The 16,464-nt window shown below is 39.5% G+C and overlaps 1 protein-coding gene across 6 annotated transcripts in view; it reads right to left on the reverse strand.

The window, feature by feature from the left end:
* Positions 1-15,234, reverse strand: part of SMAP1 (small ArfGAP 1) — a 183,882-nt gene extending 168,648 nt beyond the window's left edge. For all 6 annotated transcript variants that reach the window (XM_072832425.1, XM_072832423.1, XM_072832424.1 and 3 more), the window contains exon 1: positions 14,923-15,234. In XM_072832425.1, the coding sequence (XP_072688526.1) occupies positions 14,923-15,040 (118 nt within the window). In that variant the 5' untranslated portion in view covers positions 15,041-15,234. The remainder of the gene's footprint in view (positions 1-14,922) is intronic.
* Positions 15,235-16,464: the final 1,230 nt, after the last annotated feature.

Raw genomic sequence — 16,464 nt, forward strand, 5'->3', positions numbered from 1 at the left:
ACTGACTTCCTACTCTATCAAACTTTATATGTGTCACATACATTACATCATGTAATAGTCATCACAATCCTATTAATATAACATTTATTAAGATTATACAAGTTTAATATTAAAACTGTGCACAATATAGGGGGTGGGTGAGGTGCCTGAGTGGCTCAGTCAGTTAAGCTTCTGACTTCAGCTCAGGTCGTGATCTCAGGGTCCTAGGAAGGAATGCTGCATGGGACTCCCTGCTCAGCAGGGAGCCCACTTGTCCTTCTTCTTTCTGCTCCTTTCCCCTCCACCTCATGTTCATGTGTGCGCTCTTTCTCTCTCCCTCCCTCAAATTAATTAATTAATTTTTATCACAATTTAAAAAGAAAACTGTACATCAAAATGCTGTCAAGGAGAAATAGCTAAAAAATATTCACCTAAGCCCATTCACCATTAAGGATAGCATTTAACTTTAAATAGAACAGTCTGAAATGCAGAAACTTTCCTTTGTTTCTCTCCTCTAATGAAGCTTAATTATTTTGAAGAAATGAAATTCCTGTTCTCATAATTATACACAGTTGAAGACAAAAAAATCATACATACAGTCTTTAAGCAGTTTTAAAGCCCAGTCAATGCTGATTTTAAAATCTAACCACCTATGTAAAATACAATTTCATACTCTATAGAAGGTATACAATCAAACCAAAATGGAGTCACTTATGTCAAGGACAAAATCAAGACAATCAATACCAATGCATAAAGGAAACTTATCCTAATTTTACAGGAATTTACAGTTCTTCTCAGAAATAAGTAGAGGACATCAGCCAATCATCAAAGACCAAGGCTGTTCATTCTCTGGACTTCCTTATTCCCAACTCAGCTACCCAGATCCAAGTAAGAAAGAAGACCACTAGGCAGCCAATCAGCTGAAAAAGCCAAGTAACTTCTGTATTTATCCATAAAAATCTCTTAGTCTGCTAGCAACTCTGAACCCATTACTCCCATAGCCTTCGCTTTCCCGACTTGCAGGGCAAATGCCTTATAATAAAATCATCTTTGTGCTTTGTTTTACTCAGTATACAGAGTTTGGTTTTTCACAAAAATACAGTGCACCGGTGAAGGATCCTATTATCTACTGGATCAAGTTCATGCTCCACTGTTTGCCATCAAATATAATTCACAACTTTGTCCTGACTTATCTATTCAAATATATGTCTTACTATATCTATCATGAACCCTAGATTGGGGCAAACTAATCTCAGGAAAAAGGCTGCTCTTTTGAGATCAAAACTATATTACTCAACAACAACAAAAGGATTATTAATAGAAGGCAAATTTGAGAAAACACTGCTTCATTTATAAAAAAAAAGTTATAAAAATTTATAACTCATTTTGGCTAAATAGGAAGCCATTAAAATCAAGGATATCCTGGGGCACCTGGGTCGCTCAGTCAATTAAGTTGTGTGACTCTTGGTTTTGGCTCAGATCATGATTTCAGGGTTGTGAGATCCAGCCCTGCATTGGGCTCCCCACTCAGTGGGGAGTCTGTTTGAGACTCTCTCCCTCTCCCTTTGCACCTCTCCCTGCTTGCACTCTCTCTAAAATAAATAAATGAAAAAATAAATAAATAAATAAATAAATAAATAAATAAATAAATAAATATCTTTAAAAAAAAAATCAGAGATTTCTTGATTTGAATTTCCCCCAAATAATGATTTCCAAGTCCTAGGAGGTGGAGTCACTGGTCTCAGAATTAAAAATCCCAATATCATAGAGGCAAAAAGTTGTACACCTCCCTGGAGCTAAAAGTACCTATGTGGCATTCTTTTAACTAATAATATGACAAACTTGTCTACAGACTGTATATGATTTGTTCCCTATAAATTATCACAGTGCCTAGCAGAAAATACTGCACTTTAAAGGCACTGAAGAACTTAAGTTATAAAGATGCCATAAGGAACTTCAGAGCTATAGATAAATAACACAACTCCTCAAGAAAAACAAAAAGCTAAACCAGCAATTTTCACAGTTTCTAAAGTACTTATTAGTATTCCAATAGATTTGACCAAAAAACATCCACATTCAGAAGAATGAAACTAGACCACTCTCTTGCACCATACACAAAGATAAACTCAAAATGGATGAAAGATCTAAATGTGAGACAAGATTCCATCAAAATTCTAGAGGAAAACACAGGCAACACCCTTTCTGAACTTAGCCACAGTAACTTCTTGCAAGATACATCCAGGAAGGCAAGAGAAACAAAAGCAAAAATGAACTATTGGGACTTCATCAAAATAAGAAGCTTTTGCACAGCAAAGGATACAGTCAACAAAACTAAAAGACAACCTACAGAATGGGAGAAGATATTTGCAAATGACGTATCAGATAAAGGGCTAGTTTCCAAGATCTATAAAGAATTTATTAAACTCAACAGCAAAGAAACAAACAATCCAATCATGAAATGGACAAAAGACATGAACAGAAATCTCACAGAGGAAGACAAAGACATGGCCAACAGCACATGAGAAAATGCTCCGCATCACTTTCCATCAGGGAAATACAAATCAAAACCACAATGAGATACCACCTCACACCAGTGAGAATGCGGAAAATTAACAAGGCAGGAAACCACAAATGTTGGAAAGGATGTGGAGAAAGGGGAACCCTCTTACACTGTTGGTGGGAATGTGAACTGGTCCAGCCACTCTGGAAAAATGTATGGAGCTTCCTCAAAGTTAAAAATAGAGCTACCCTACGACCCAGCAATTGCACTGCTGGGGATTTACCCCAAAGATACAGATGAAATGAAACACCGGGACACCTGCACCCCGATGTTTCTAGCAGCAATGTCCACAACAGCCAAACTGTGGAAGGAGCCTTGGTGTCCATCAAAAGATGAATGGATAAAGAAGATGTGGTTTATGTATACAATGGAATATTACTCAGCCATTAGAAATGACAAATACCCACCATTTGCTTCAACGTGGATGGAATTGGAGGGTATTATGCTGAGTGAAATCAGTCAATCGGAGAAGGACAAACATTATATGGTCTCATTTATTTGGGGAATATAAAAAATAGTGAAAGGGAATAAAGGGGAAAGGAGAAAAAATGAGTGGGAAACATCAGGGAGGGAGACAGAACATGAGAGACTCCTAACTCCGGGATACGAACTAGGGGTGGCGGAAGGGGAGGTGGGGGTGACTGGGTGACAGGCACTAAGGGGGGCACTTGATGGGATGAGCATTGGGTATTATTCTATATGTTGGCAAACTGAACACCAATAAAAAATAAATTTATAAAAAAATAAAATAAAAATAAAAAATAAAAAATAAAGATTTGACCAATAAAAGGGCACCAGTCAAGAATTCATCATCTTTTAAGCCACTACCAGAAGAATATTGCTTTTGCAAACTCTTATTCAGACCATTAATTTCATTTTTATGGAAAAGCAAAATAACTTTAGTAGTGGATATATTGCATAGATCCAAATAAAATAACTGAGAAACTGCTATATAATCTACAGCAAATGGATGAATAGTGAACAAAACAATAATGAATAAAATATACTGGTACAGCATTTTACTTTTAAAAAAATAGCAAACCACCTTCACCCTCAAGCCATTGCAACCACCCATCTATTTTCTGTCCCTGTAAGTTTTACCTTTCTAGAATTCCATAACTGGAATCACATATAGTCTTTTGTGTATGGATCTCTTCACTAAGCATAACATCTTTAAGATTCATCCATGTTACTGTCTCACTACTTTGCTCCTACATATTGCAAAATATTATACCATTGTATGACGTACCAGTTTGTTCTTTTACTAACTGGTAGGTATTTGAATGGTTTCCACCGCCAATTATGAATAAAAATGCTGTGAACATTCAAGTTTTATCTCACTAAATTATAATATTTCTTTAAATATTCTAAAAGAAAGCCCTTATCAGATATAATATTTTCTTTCCAATTATGATTTTCTTTTTCATTTTAACATTATCTTTTGAAAAGCAAAGTTTATAATTTTGGTGAGGTCTATTTCTTTTTTTTTTTTTTTTTAATTTTTTTTTTATTTATTTATGATAGTCACACAGAGAGAGAGAGAGGCAGAGACACAGGCTGAGGGAGAAGCAGGCTCCATGCACCGGGAGCCCGACGTGGGATTCGATCCCGGGTCTCCAGGATCGCGCCCTGGGCCAAAGGCAGGCGCTAAACCACTGCGCCACCCAGGGTCCCCGGTGAGGTCTATTTCTTAATTTTATTTTTATAGATTGTGCTTTTGTGTCTTACCCAAGAAATCTTTGCTTAACCAAGAACCCAGAGGCTTTCTCTTTCTCCTATGTCTTCTTCTGGAAGAAGCTAAATGAGCTTCTATGAGCTAGTTTTAGCTCATAAATTTAGTTTTATTATCCATTTCATGTTAATTTTTGTACATGGTGTGAGATAATGGTCATAATACATTCTTTCGTTGTCACTGAAAAGACTATCCTTCCCTTTTTGAATTACCTTAACATTTCTGTTAAAAATTAACTGATCTTTGACATGAGTCTACTTCTTGATTATTATGTTCTATTGATATTTCTGTCCTACACCAATACCACATTGCCTTGATTACAATAGCTTTATAATAACTATTGAAGTCAGGTTTTATAAAAACTCCAATATTCTTTTTGTTTTTCAAAATTGTTTAGATTTTTGGAGGCTCCTTTGCATTTCTTTATAATTTTAGAATCAGCTTGTCAGTTTCAACAAAACTATCTTCTAGGATTCTGACTAGGATCATGTTAGGTCTACAGATTGATTTGGAGAGAACTGACCTAAAGATGGCACCTGATAGAGGCGCCTGGGTAGCTCTGCAGGTTAAGTGTCAAACTCTTGATTTTGGCTCAGGTTATGATCTAAGGGTCATGAAATTGAGTCCCATGTCTGCCTTTATGCTAGGCATGGAAACTGCTTAGGATTCTCTTCTGCCCCTCCACCCCCCAGCTCTCTCTCTAAAAAATAAAAAATTACATCCTCTAAATCCATGAACATAGTATCTCTCTCCATTTCTTTATGTATTTTTAAATTTCTCTTTGGTAAGTTTTGGTATACAAATCTTGGATGTATTTTGTTAAATTTATCCCCAAGTTCTCATATGTTTATGCTATTGTAAATAATTTTCATTACAACTTCCAATTGTTTGTTGCTGGTATACAGAAATGGTTAATTTTTCTATATTAACCTTAATGAAACTCAATTATTGATTGTAATATCTTTTTTGGTAAATTTCTAAAGATTTTCTACATAAATCAAAGTGATGCAAAGAGCCTGTGAAATGACTCTTGCATGCATATATTTTTAAAATAATTTCTGTAAGGGGGCACTTGAGTGGCTCAGTGGCTGAGCATCTGCCTTTGGCTCAGGTTGTGACCTCGGGGTCCTGGGATCGAGTCCTGCATCGTGCTCCCCAGGGGAGCCTGCTTCTCCCTCTGCCTATGTCTCTGCCTCTCTTTGTCTCTCATGAATAATTAAATAAAATATTTAAATAAATCCTGTAAGAAAGACTAATCTGCAATGTACTAACTTCACCATCCTATGCCATGTTAAGTGCCATCCAGAGCAGTACCTTTAATAAAAATCTAGGTTCAATATATAATTTTTATCACAAATCCACTTGTGGCAAGCAGAATAGTAATCCCCAAAGATGTCTGTGTTCCAATTTCTCTAATCTGCAAATATGTGACCTTCCATGGCAAGAGACACTTACAAGTGTGTTTAAGTTATGGACATAGAGATGGTATTATCCTAGATTATTGGGGTAAACCCAATGTAATCACAAATATCCTTAAAAGAGCTACAGAAGATATAATGCTAGAAGCACAAAAAAGCAGAAAGACCTGAAGATGAAGGAAGGGGACATGAAGCAAACATCGAAGATGAATTCTAAAAGCTAGAAAAGATGAGGAAACAGATTCTCCTCTAGTATCTCCAGAAGGAAGACCTTTGATTTTAGCTCAGTTATGACTTACTTTGGATTCTAACCTCCAGAACTATAAAACAGTAATTTGTGTTGTTTTAAGCCGCTAAGTTTGTGATAATTTATTATAGCACCAATAGGAAATTAATATACTAGTGATCATTTCTCTTCAAAAATCATACTTCTGGTTTTTTGACACTGCACCATCAACCTTATATCAAAAACAACTTTCAAAAATGGAAATATATGAACTAAAAAAATCTAACCTAGACTAAATCATAATTTTTAATCAATGTTCTTATATTGAAAGATAAAGCTATCCTAAATATAACCTCCCACAGAAATTTGAAAATCCCCTTTATTATGTTTTTTAAGTTTGGGTTCAAGCTGATCATTGGTCCTTGAAATGCACTCTTTACAAAAGATCAGTAATAGATGTCTGAAAGTCTATCATCAATCACTCCTAAAACCAATCACTTGGATCTCTTGTGAAAGGGAGACCAAAAATTGTTGAGGGGAGAGGGAGGGTGCAAAGAGAATGGAGAATTACTAGAAGGCTTATAATTCCCTGCCCTTTAGACTCTCAAAGTCCTCACATTTACCACTCAAAATGTACACGAACATAAAATTAGCACATATTTCCAATAGCATCTTATCACAGCTCTATTTTAAGTGAAATTTTTAAAATTTCTATATGGTTCTATGTATGACTAGATAGTATGATGTATGGTACTATGTATGACTAAATGTATGGGTCTACAGTCCTAACATATGGCTTTAGTAGATGACTAAAGAAGGTAGTTCCTTTTATCTTACTTGCATTAAAGTGAAAAAGTTTCAAACAAAAGGAGCCCCAATTTATGAGGAATATTCTTGTGAAATATATGATAAAGCTTGAGATAATCAAAGATAATATCAAGTAAATCTGCTCAGATAAGCCTAAGTCATCAGTGAAAACCTTTAAAAAGTATATAGGTTCAACCATGACCCAAAGTTCAATAACGCCCTAAAATATAAATGCTTAATAATACAATTTTTAAAAATTAACAATAACAGTAAATACTGACACAGCTGACACAGAAGTGACATGACAGAAAAGAACACAAACCACATTAGAGTTGAAATAAATCTTTGCAGTAAGGCTCACTGAGGACAGGGACAACCAGTCACCAATAAGTCAAGAGGCAAAGGCTGGACTCAAACCTACCTTTACTAACTTAATCAAGGTCAATGGTCCTTCAATTCTACTAAGTTGTTCCTATGGTTTAAAAAGCCACGGTAGATGATCAGTAACTCGCCAAAGAACAGATACGCAGAAAGAGAAAACAAAAAAGCAAAGAAGCTATATTGAAGACCAAAAAATAAAACACACACACAACTCTAAAGGATTTGTCAAAAGATTCAATATGTAGAATAAAGTTTAATGATAAAAAAAAAAAAAAACCTCTGCTTTACATCAGTATTTCGAAGTTATGGTAGTTCTGCTATTAAAAACAAAGAGGTAAGTTAAGACAGTAACACTGTCCATGCTGGAACATATTTGGCAATAACATCTCTGAGAAATACAATGTCAGCTTTAAGGTGATAGTCTATTCCCAACAATAGTTTTTCTTTTTTTTTTTTTTTTTTAAGATCGTTATTTACTTATTCATGAGAGACAGAGAGAGAGGGGCAGAGACACAGGCAGGGGGAGAAGCAGGCTCCACGTAAGGAGCCCCACGTGGGACTCCATCCTGGGTCTGCAGGTTCACACCCTGGGCTGAAGGCGGCGCTAAACTGCTGAGCCACCAGGGCAGCCCCCAACAATAGTTTCTTCAATCACAAAATTTCAACTGCAAAAGCATGCCTTTTATCTTTCATGCCATCAAACATGCAGTTTATAATTCTGGAGCTAGATTTCCTAAATTCAAATCCTGATTCTAGAGTCCAGATGCCTACTTCCATATCATCCCAGTAAGGCCAGAATTTCCACTAATGCTAAAAATACCAGCTTCTCTGAGCTATACCCTTGCTGATAGGTTAGGTTCGAGAGCTAGCCAAGATACACTGATATTCCAACATACTCTCACAATATACTGGAGAAAAATACATATTATCAAATGTGTTGAAAGGTTCACAAAACCAGCATCAGGCTTGGTAATTTGATAACTCAGAAGTCTCAAAATACAGTTGTATTCATCATTATAATTTATTTATTACAGTAGAAGGATACCAAGCATAATTAGCAAAGAAAAAAGGTGCATGGAGCAAAGTTCAAGAGAAAACAGGCACAAATGTTCAGGTGTCCTCTTCTGGTGAAGTTGCACCAGACACACTTAACTGGCTCAGTAATGATTTTTGACAAATGTGAAATACTGCCCATTAGAGTCTCAGTAGAGACCTGATGTCTAGACTATGGGGGGCAAGGTGGGGAGGCTTGTCACATAGGCACCCTTGCCTAGTATGTATGGAAATTTCAGACTCTCAGAAGGAAAGCAGTCATTTGGCATAAACCACACTGTACAGTTAAGACACACTGACTGACTCATCACTTAGGGATAGCGAGATCCTCCCCAAATCCAAGTTCCTCAAGGGTCAACTTTGCAAGCCAGGCCTGCTTCCAACAAACTAACAGATTAGTAGATTCTTTAGAGCTTGGACCTCATCTACCTGTTCTCTGCTTCCTCCCCAGCTCCTAGAATGCCTGAAATATAGTAGCCATCCAAAATTTTTTTCTGTTACTGAAGAAATTCCTGGCTCTACCATTTCTTAGCTGTATAACCTTGGGAGTTACTTAAATTCTGTATGTCTCGGTTTCCTCACTTGTAAGGTGGAATAATAATATTACCACAAAAAGTGGTTTTGAGGATTAAGTGAATGTATGTGAAGTATCACAACATCATCTGACAAGAAGAAAGCAGCATATAAGTTCTATATATACATGTAATATTATTTTTTTTGAAGTTTTCAAGTTTTTCTAAACTTAACCTTCTTCTTCTCCTTCCTACTTTCTCCAAGTCACACTGAGCTTTCTCATCACTAAACTTTTAATGAATCTAAAGCCTACATATAAAAAAATAAAAATAATAAAAATAATAAATAAATAAATAATAAAGTCTACATATAGGCTAGAATTTAATGCATCATTGTCTCATGTGTATTGAGATCCCTAACTAGTTTGTGGACAATACCCAAAACTTTTTAGAACACACAACAGTATCTGATGTGACTCTTAATCTTTGTAGTGCCCAGAAAATACTGATTTAATCAACATAATTATATTATCTGTTAAATCAGTTCTTTACAGGGGTCAGAATGTAAGGCAGTCAACAAAATGGCCTCCAAGTTTCTTTGCTCTTCTATTGAGAAATGGAAAGAAAAGTGAGTTGATTTTATCCAGTGAGAAGGCTATTAGCAGTAGCCATAGAAGTAACAACAGTAGGAAAAGGCTTGAGTTTATAAAATATGTAATTAGAATGTCAAACATTTGACTCTGCCTTAAAGAAAGCATAGGTTCAAGTCCTTATATGTCAATAAAGGTTGTATATATCTGATATATCTGGTACAGAGCTATATATACCTTGTATTGAAATCAAGTAATGAAAGAGTATTTTAATCTTTAAAAAATTACTAAGAAAAATAATTGGGAAGGAAAAAAAGGAAGGGAACAAAACATGCAGCCTAAGTATTAAAGTGATGAGTCAGAGAGAGACCAGTGGTTTCTATTCCAGCTCTGACACCAGGGCTCTACACATAATCATCAGAGAAAACCTCAAGATCAGCAGAATTATAAGAACAATAGACCCAATCAAACTGAAGGCTAGCATTTGGGGGAAACTTACAAATCTTTTTTTTTTAAGATTTTATTTATTTATTCATGATAGACGCAGAGCGAGAAAGGCAGAGACATCGGCAGAGGGAGAAGCAGGAGCCCGACGTAGGACTCGATCCCAGGACCTCAGGCATCACGCCCTGAGCCAAAGGCAGTCGCTCAACCACTGAGCCACCCTACACATCTCAGCAGGTCTCTTTAGATAAATTATAATCACAGATTTTGTTTATATGTATTTATCCCACAAGCATCAACATCATCATAAACATCATTTTCTCAAGGTGAACTTTACTTTTTAGTACAAATTACTTTATTTATTTTTAAGATTTTATTTATTTACTAATGAAAGCCACAGAAGGAGCAGGCAGAAACAGGCAGAGAGAGAAGCAGGCTCCATGCAGGAAGCCGGATTTGAGACTTGACCCCGAGACTCCAGGATCACACCCTGGGCCAAAGGCTCAACCGCTGAGCCACCCAGGCATCCCAGGATGAATTACTTTAAAAATAAATTTATACAAGAACTCTTAAATATCGAATACTTAATGAAAACGTTCTCCACCCTCACCGCCTTGTAGTGAACTCTCAGATTGAGTCCCACAACCTTCTCTTCATGTTTCTATGTTTTGAAGAGGTTAGAAAGCTAAAAGACTCCCCTGATTAGCAAAGCATTGGACATAGGTCTGTAAGTTATTTGTACGTGGAAGGTACAAGTTTAACAAATGCCATCTTCCTACAGTAAGGGCAATTGACAAAATTGTCTAACAGACATCGAATGGATGCAGTAACCATAGTCTTGGTTCCCCCATTAGTTCACCAATCTCATGGGTGAGAAGCAGCCATGGCAGTAGTGGTAGTCATGGTAGCAGTATTAGTATTTATTAGTATTAGTATTAGTATTAGTATTAGTATTAGTATTAGTATTAGTATTAGTATATGGCCTTGAAACCATTACTCCAGGAGTGGCTCACTGATTTTTGCTCCTCCAGCCCTTCCAATGTAAACACTCTATTCCTTCAAGTAGCTACAGTGGTTCTGTTTCCTGCCCTATACCCTGACTTACAACACAATGACATTAGGTGAGTTCCGATCCTTACACCCTTGCTCAGACTACTGTTATAATTAGGTGACATGCCTGGAATCTCTCACCAATTCAATTCTTCCTCATTTGCCACCATCAAATCTGATCATGCTTAGAGAAAGCTTACTCAAAAAAGGCCACACAGAAACGTCATATGTTTTCTTATACACCTGTACCTTGTCTGTGCAGCTAACTGTGCCCTTTGATTCCTTCTCCATCTGCTGAAATCCCACTCCACTTTCAGAACCTAGCACAAACAAGACACCCATGAATATTTCCTAATAGAGTCACTCCACATGCCCATGTGAACCCATTTCCACATACCCTGCTGCCTGCTGTCAGCTCTGTATACTCATTCACTCATTCATTCAAGAGTTACATTAACCTACCACATTGCGAAGAGGGCTGGGGATACAAGCCTGAACAAGACAAACAAGGTCTCTTCTCTCTTATAGCTATAATTAAATAGGGAAACAGATTACCCAATAAATACTCAAATAATGTTTAACTACAACTGTAGTAAGTGTAATAAAACATTTAGGATGTGTCTTATACAAGGGAAGCCTAACTTAATATGGGAGAATCTTTTCCCGTCAAGAGACATTTAAGGAGAAACTGTATGGTACGTAAAGCTGATCAGGCAAAAAATTGTTAGAGAGCTTCCTAGGCAGAAAGAACAATATGTGCAAAGGCCTTGAGGCAGCATTCTAGGAACTATGAAGACAAACAGACAAAAGTCAGATGCAATGGGGATAGCAGCCCAAAATAAGTAGAGCGGGAAGTACTTCTTACAACCACTGTTGTAATACTTAGTATATTGATTTGGTATTACACATTTGCAAAACGCAGTACTCACTAAACAAACTCATTTAGATCTTACTAATTTTTTAGCCCCATAATCCAATAGTGCTTAGCAGTGTCCCCTCAAGTCAAGATCTGTGGAATGAAGAAATAAGTGCTTGATCTGGGGAAGGAGTTTGCCCTCTTAATATCAAGACAGGTGGGACAAAACAATCCCATAAGCATTTAAAACCTTATGTTTTTGACTACCCAAAACTTACTGGGCAAGAGACCCATTTTCGTGTTGAGAATTAAAGCTAGTATTAACCATGAATGAAACTTTAAATACTAAAAACTAAATTTTAGATTAGCAAGGGGCTCTAAATCCTCACTGCTCCATAAAGTGCCACCAACTAATAACCAATAGAACTGCATTAAAACTCCCACAGAGTCACAAATGAGGCCAGGGAGAGGACGTGCAGCTCCATCTGCCTGTTCTTATTCTCCAATTGCTCAACAGATCTGGTAAGTGTAGGATCATGATCAGGAAACTGGCACCTATGCCATCCTTTTCTCCTTCCTCCCTAAATAATGTCAATTCAGGAAAACACACACTGGTGACTCAGTAAGAAAATGTCAAAATCCAAATGATATAACTTTGCCAACTATTATTATAAGTCAACAGAACAGGGTAATCTTTAGCCCTAGGCTTTGGTCTTTGGTACATGTTCTCAAAGAGCAGTGGGGGAAGTATTTTCTGAAAGAAAAGAAAATTGCGTTAAGAAACAGCTTCAAAATACACAAAAAGCTTAATGTAGTTTATTAGTGAAGAAAACATTAATACATATATACAGTATGGAACCTCTTTATAATAGCTGAGCTGCTGAATAAGACCTGTAGCATGTCTTTTGAAAATACATTTAATTGGAATTTTACTAACTACATTTACTAGGTCACCTGGCATATATAAAAATGACTCTAAACTCATTTAACAAGCAAAGAACTCTACTAAGAGAGCCCTACAATAGGGTTTGACTACAATAGGGTTCGACTGTATCAAAGACTCAAAAATTTTACAGAATTTTAATTCTACCAATGGCCCCAATCATGTCAAATTTTTCAAAGACTGCAACTATGAGAGTAAGTCTAATAAACTAATTAAACTTAGTGATTTTTTTTTTTTACTGGAAGAAAACAGTCAAACAATTTAGAAGATCATTTTAATATTATTTGAGATTTAGTAGCAACAAGGAAAAAACTAATGATCTTTCCAACTCATGACTGGAGTTCATGCCCATCACAATGCATCCTGAAACTCTGGATACTACTCTCTTCCACTTTCCTATATTTCTCAAAAACAAACCCACAAACAAAAGATCAAACAAAACCAAAATAAAAATGTTCATTCAGTATGTTTCTATGGACCTCAGTGGCAATACAAATAGCGAACAAAACTAAAGCTCCCTTTTCCTCCGGCTAGAATAAAATTTTTGTTCTAACTTAAAAAGCACATGATTCTCCTCTCCTCACTTCAAAAAATGAGAATGAAAATGCTACCATGTGGCACATAATGGATTTTTCAAAACCTATAAATTATTTTAGGACGCATTAGTAAAAGTCTGACTTTATAAAGTTCGGGGACAAATTCAAACAAAAATTATTTTTCACCTATTTCTATAACTAATGAAAGTACTTACTGAAACTGTTACTATTCAATTTTTAAGAGATTTAATATATACTAGCATCTCTTTTTAACCATATTACTTATTACCCAAAATGCAGCTCATTTCCTTTTCCGGCCTTTTAGAGGGCCCCATTTTTCAGCGTTTTACTAGTGCAGTGATGAGTAATTGAGGCTCAATACAGAACAGTGTCCCCCTCCCCCCCAAAAAAAACCACACACATAATCAGTATCAGGTAAAGAAATATTATCATAATAATCAGGCATTTTTAACTCATCACTTGAATGGTTACACAGGATATCTAACGTTGGGCAGGTCGAGTTACTATAATATTGAAAAGTGCTCCTTAAAATGGTCTAGTTCCAGTATTCCCACATGATCTTCCAGTAATCAGGTACCTGTTACAGTAGTATGGCACTGAAGCGACTTGCTGATGCTGTGTGGCTTAGTCTAATCAAACATTATCAGCCTACTGAAACGTGACTCATTTATATACTATTGAGGAGGAAAAGTAAAGCTTCAAGAAAAGTCTAAGTCAAAAAACAGAAATCTTAAATGACATTCTCAGACCGACTCCTGCTTGGGAAAACTACCTATTCTTCACCGAATAAACAAACCAATTTACAAATAAGGAAGATCTTTTCCCAAAACGCAAGTTTGTTTTAAAAAAAAATCTGAAGCATTTTTCTCATGAGATTACTTATAAGACATTAGATATAAATCAGATCTCCAAACCCAAACATATAGGCTAAAAATAGTGTATCTATTTTAAAGGCTGAAGCAGAAGCCCTCCAACGGAACTAACTAAAATTACGATTATTTTTTCATCTCTGGATCTTTAAAAAAAAAAAAAAAAACGCACCTTTAACGCTTTGGGGCCACAGAAGCCAACGTCCACATGTTCTCCCAAACCAACTGGTCAGAAACAATCTAATTATTAAAAGCTTCAGGAACATAAGCCCACAGTCCAAGAGACTCCTATAATGAAATTCCTCTTCATTTCGGCTAACATCCGGACTAATAAAATATTACTACTACTACCGCTGCTACTACTACTACTACTACTACTACTAAAGACCCCTCCCCAATGGTCTGGCTCGGTAAAAACTCCAACCCACCAAAAAGGACCACCATACCCTTTGTCAAAAGGCAGCAAAAGCCCGGTACAAGGCAGTCAGGTGGGCGGGCAGGTAGGGCTCCACCTGGGGTACGAGGCATCGGGGCCCGAGGGGGACGCCGTGGTCACCGGGGAAGGGGCGAGGCGGAGACCGGGACTACGGGAGGCCCCACCCACGGAGGTACCTGCGAGCTGAGGCGGGAGGAGCGCGGCTCTGCGCTCCCGGCCCGGCTCTGGCCGCGGCCCTGGGGACGGTCGGAGCATCGTGACGCCGGCACCGGCTCTGCCCGGGGGCCCGGAAGGAGAAGAGGCCCGGGCCGGCGCCCACGGGCCCGACCCCGCCGCCGCCTGTGGTGGAGGTGAGGGGCCCCTGGAGCCCGAGCCCGCCCTCCCTTCAGGGCCGGGGCCGGGGCCGGCCGGGCGCAGCCGCGGCGTCCGCTCGGGCCCCGGGCGCCGCGGCCACCGGAAGGTCACCGGCCGCAGGAGGCCCCGGCCAGGGGCGGCGACGTCCGCGCTACCTTTGGCCTCGCAGTCGGCGCAGTACTTGTTGTCCTCCTCCCTCAGCAGCTTGGACAGGATGAGCTGGTGCTGCTCGTTCAGCTTCTGAGCCTTCTCCCGGCAGGAGCGTGTCGCCATCTCGGCAGCGGGGCGGGGAGCCCGGGGCAGCTACGGCGGCGGCGGACTCGGGCGGGAGCTGGGCTGTGGACACACCTGGAGCCGCCGGGACCGCGGCGGACTCAGCCCAGGAAGCGGCGGCGGCGGCGGCGGCGGCGGCTGGAACTGGAGGAGGAGCGGCGGCGGCGGTGGCAGCGCCGACGTGTCCCGCCTCCTCGCCGGGCCGGCCCCGCACGCACCGCCCGAGCCGGCGAGGGAGGGGAGGGGAGGGGAGGGGAGGGCAGGGGAGGGGAGGGGGAGGGGGAGACGGAGCCGGGGCTTCCGGGTGGCGCCGCAGGAAGGAACCCGGGCGCTAGGCGCACTGCGCATGCGCCGGCCTTCGCGGGCAGCCGGCCAGCCGCGCTCGGTGCGTTAGGCCTTTCGCGGGCGGGGGGCGGGGGTGATTCCGCGAGAAGCTGCTCGGCTCTGCCCGCTGTGGGCTTCCCCACTTTGGAGACGGGGTAAACCCTGAAGGCCTCGGGTAACACCCGGCGAACGAAGAACCTGTACAAAGAGTTGACTTTCCCTTGCTTTCCTGCCTTTGCTCCTGCTGGCTCAACATTGGGAATGGCAGAAATAAAGTGATGGAGTGCATTCGTTTATTCGTTCCGTGTTTACTCACCCGCAGTTTTGAAACAGGAACTATCCTACAAGTTGGAAGACGCAAGTGGAATAAAGTAGTCAAGATAGTCCCTTAACATTTTGGGGGAGAGCAATAGCCTGGTAGTGGCAAGTATTAAGAGCTGGCATTTATTGAGTGGTTACTCAGTGCCAAGAACCATTAACTCCTTTAACCCTTATCGCAACCCTGTGATGTTATTCCCATTATACAGATGTGGAAAATGAGGCACGGCAGAGTTAAGTAACTTGCCCAGGCTGCACAGCTACTCAGTGGAGTAGCTGAGACTCAAATCCAAAGCTCCCGAGTCTAAGACCCCTGGCCATAGGCCTTTCATAAAGAGGAGAGTGTGTGGCCACGAAGGCAAATCCTGGGTGTGGTCACTTGAACAAAAAGCTATATGAACAGTGATCTTTAATGCATGAAAAAGAAAACTAGGGAAAGATCTTTAATTAGAACCCAGAGTTCCCGACCTGGACTCATGGGATTTGAACGCTGAGTGAGGCTATTTGACTGGTTTGGCCTATCATGGCTTATTAGCAATTTCTCATATGAGGCTTATGTAATCAGAATAAACATGGCCCTTGCCTGTGGTGGAGCAGATGCTAAGAAAGGCAAAGAGCTAGGGCCTGTGTCTTAAATTTTTCTGTACTGCCAATGCCTAGCTTAGGTCCTGCATAAAGGTGACCCTCATGCTCACCTATCCCTGCTCTTGGCACAGGATCTCAAAAATGCTTGTGGAATTCATGGGGCTTCTGGGTGACTAAGTCAATTAAACTCTGACTCT

This window comes from Canis lupus, chromosome 7 (genome assembly GCF_048164855.1).
Source record: "Canis lupus baileyi chromosome 7, mCanLup2.hap1, whole genome shotgun sequence".
Classification (NCBI taxonomy): Eukaryota; Metazoa; Chordata; class Mammalia; order Carnivora; family Canidae; genus Canis; species Canis lupus.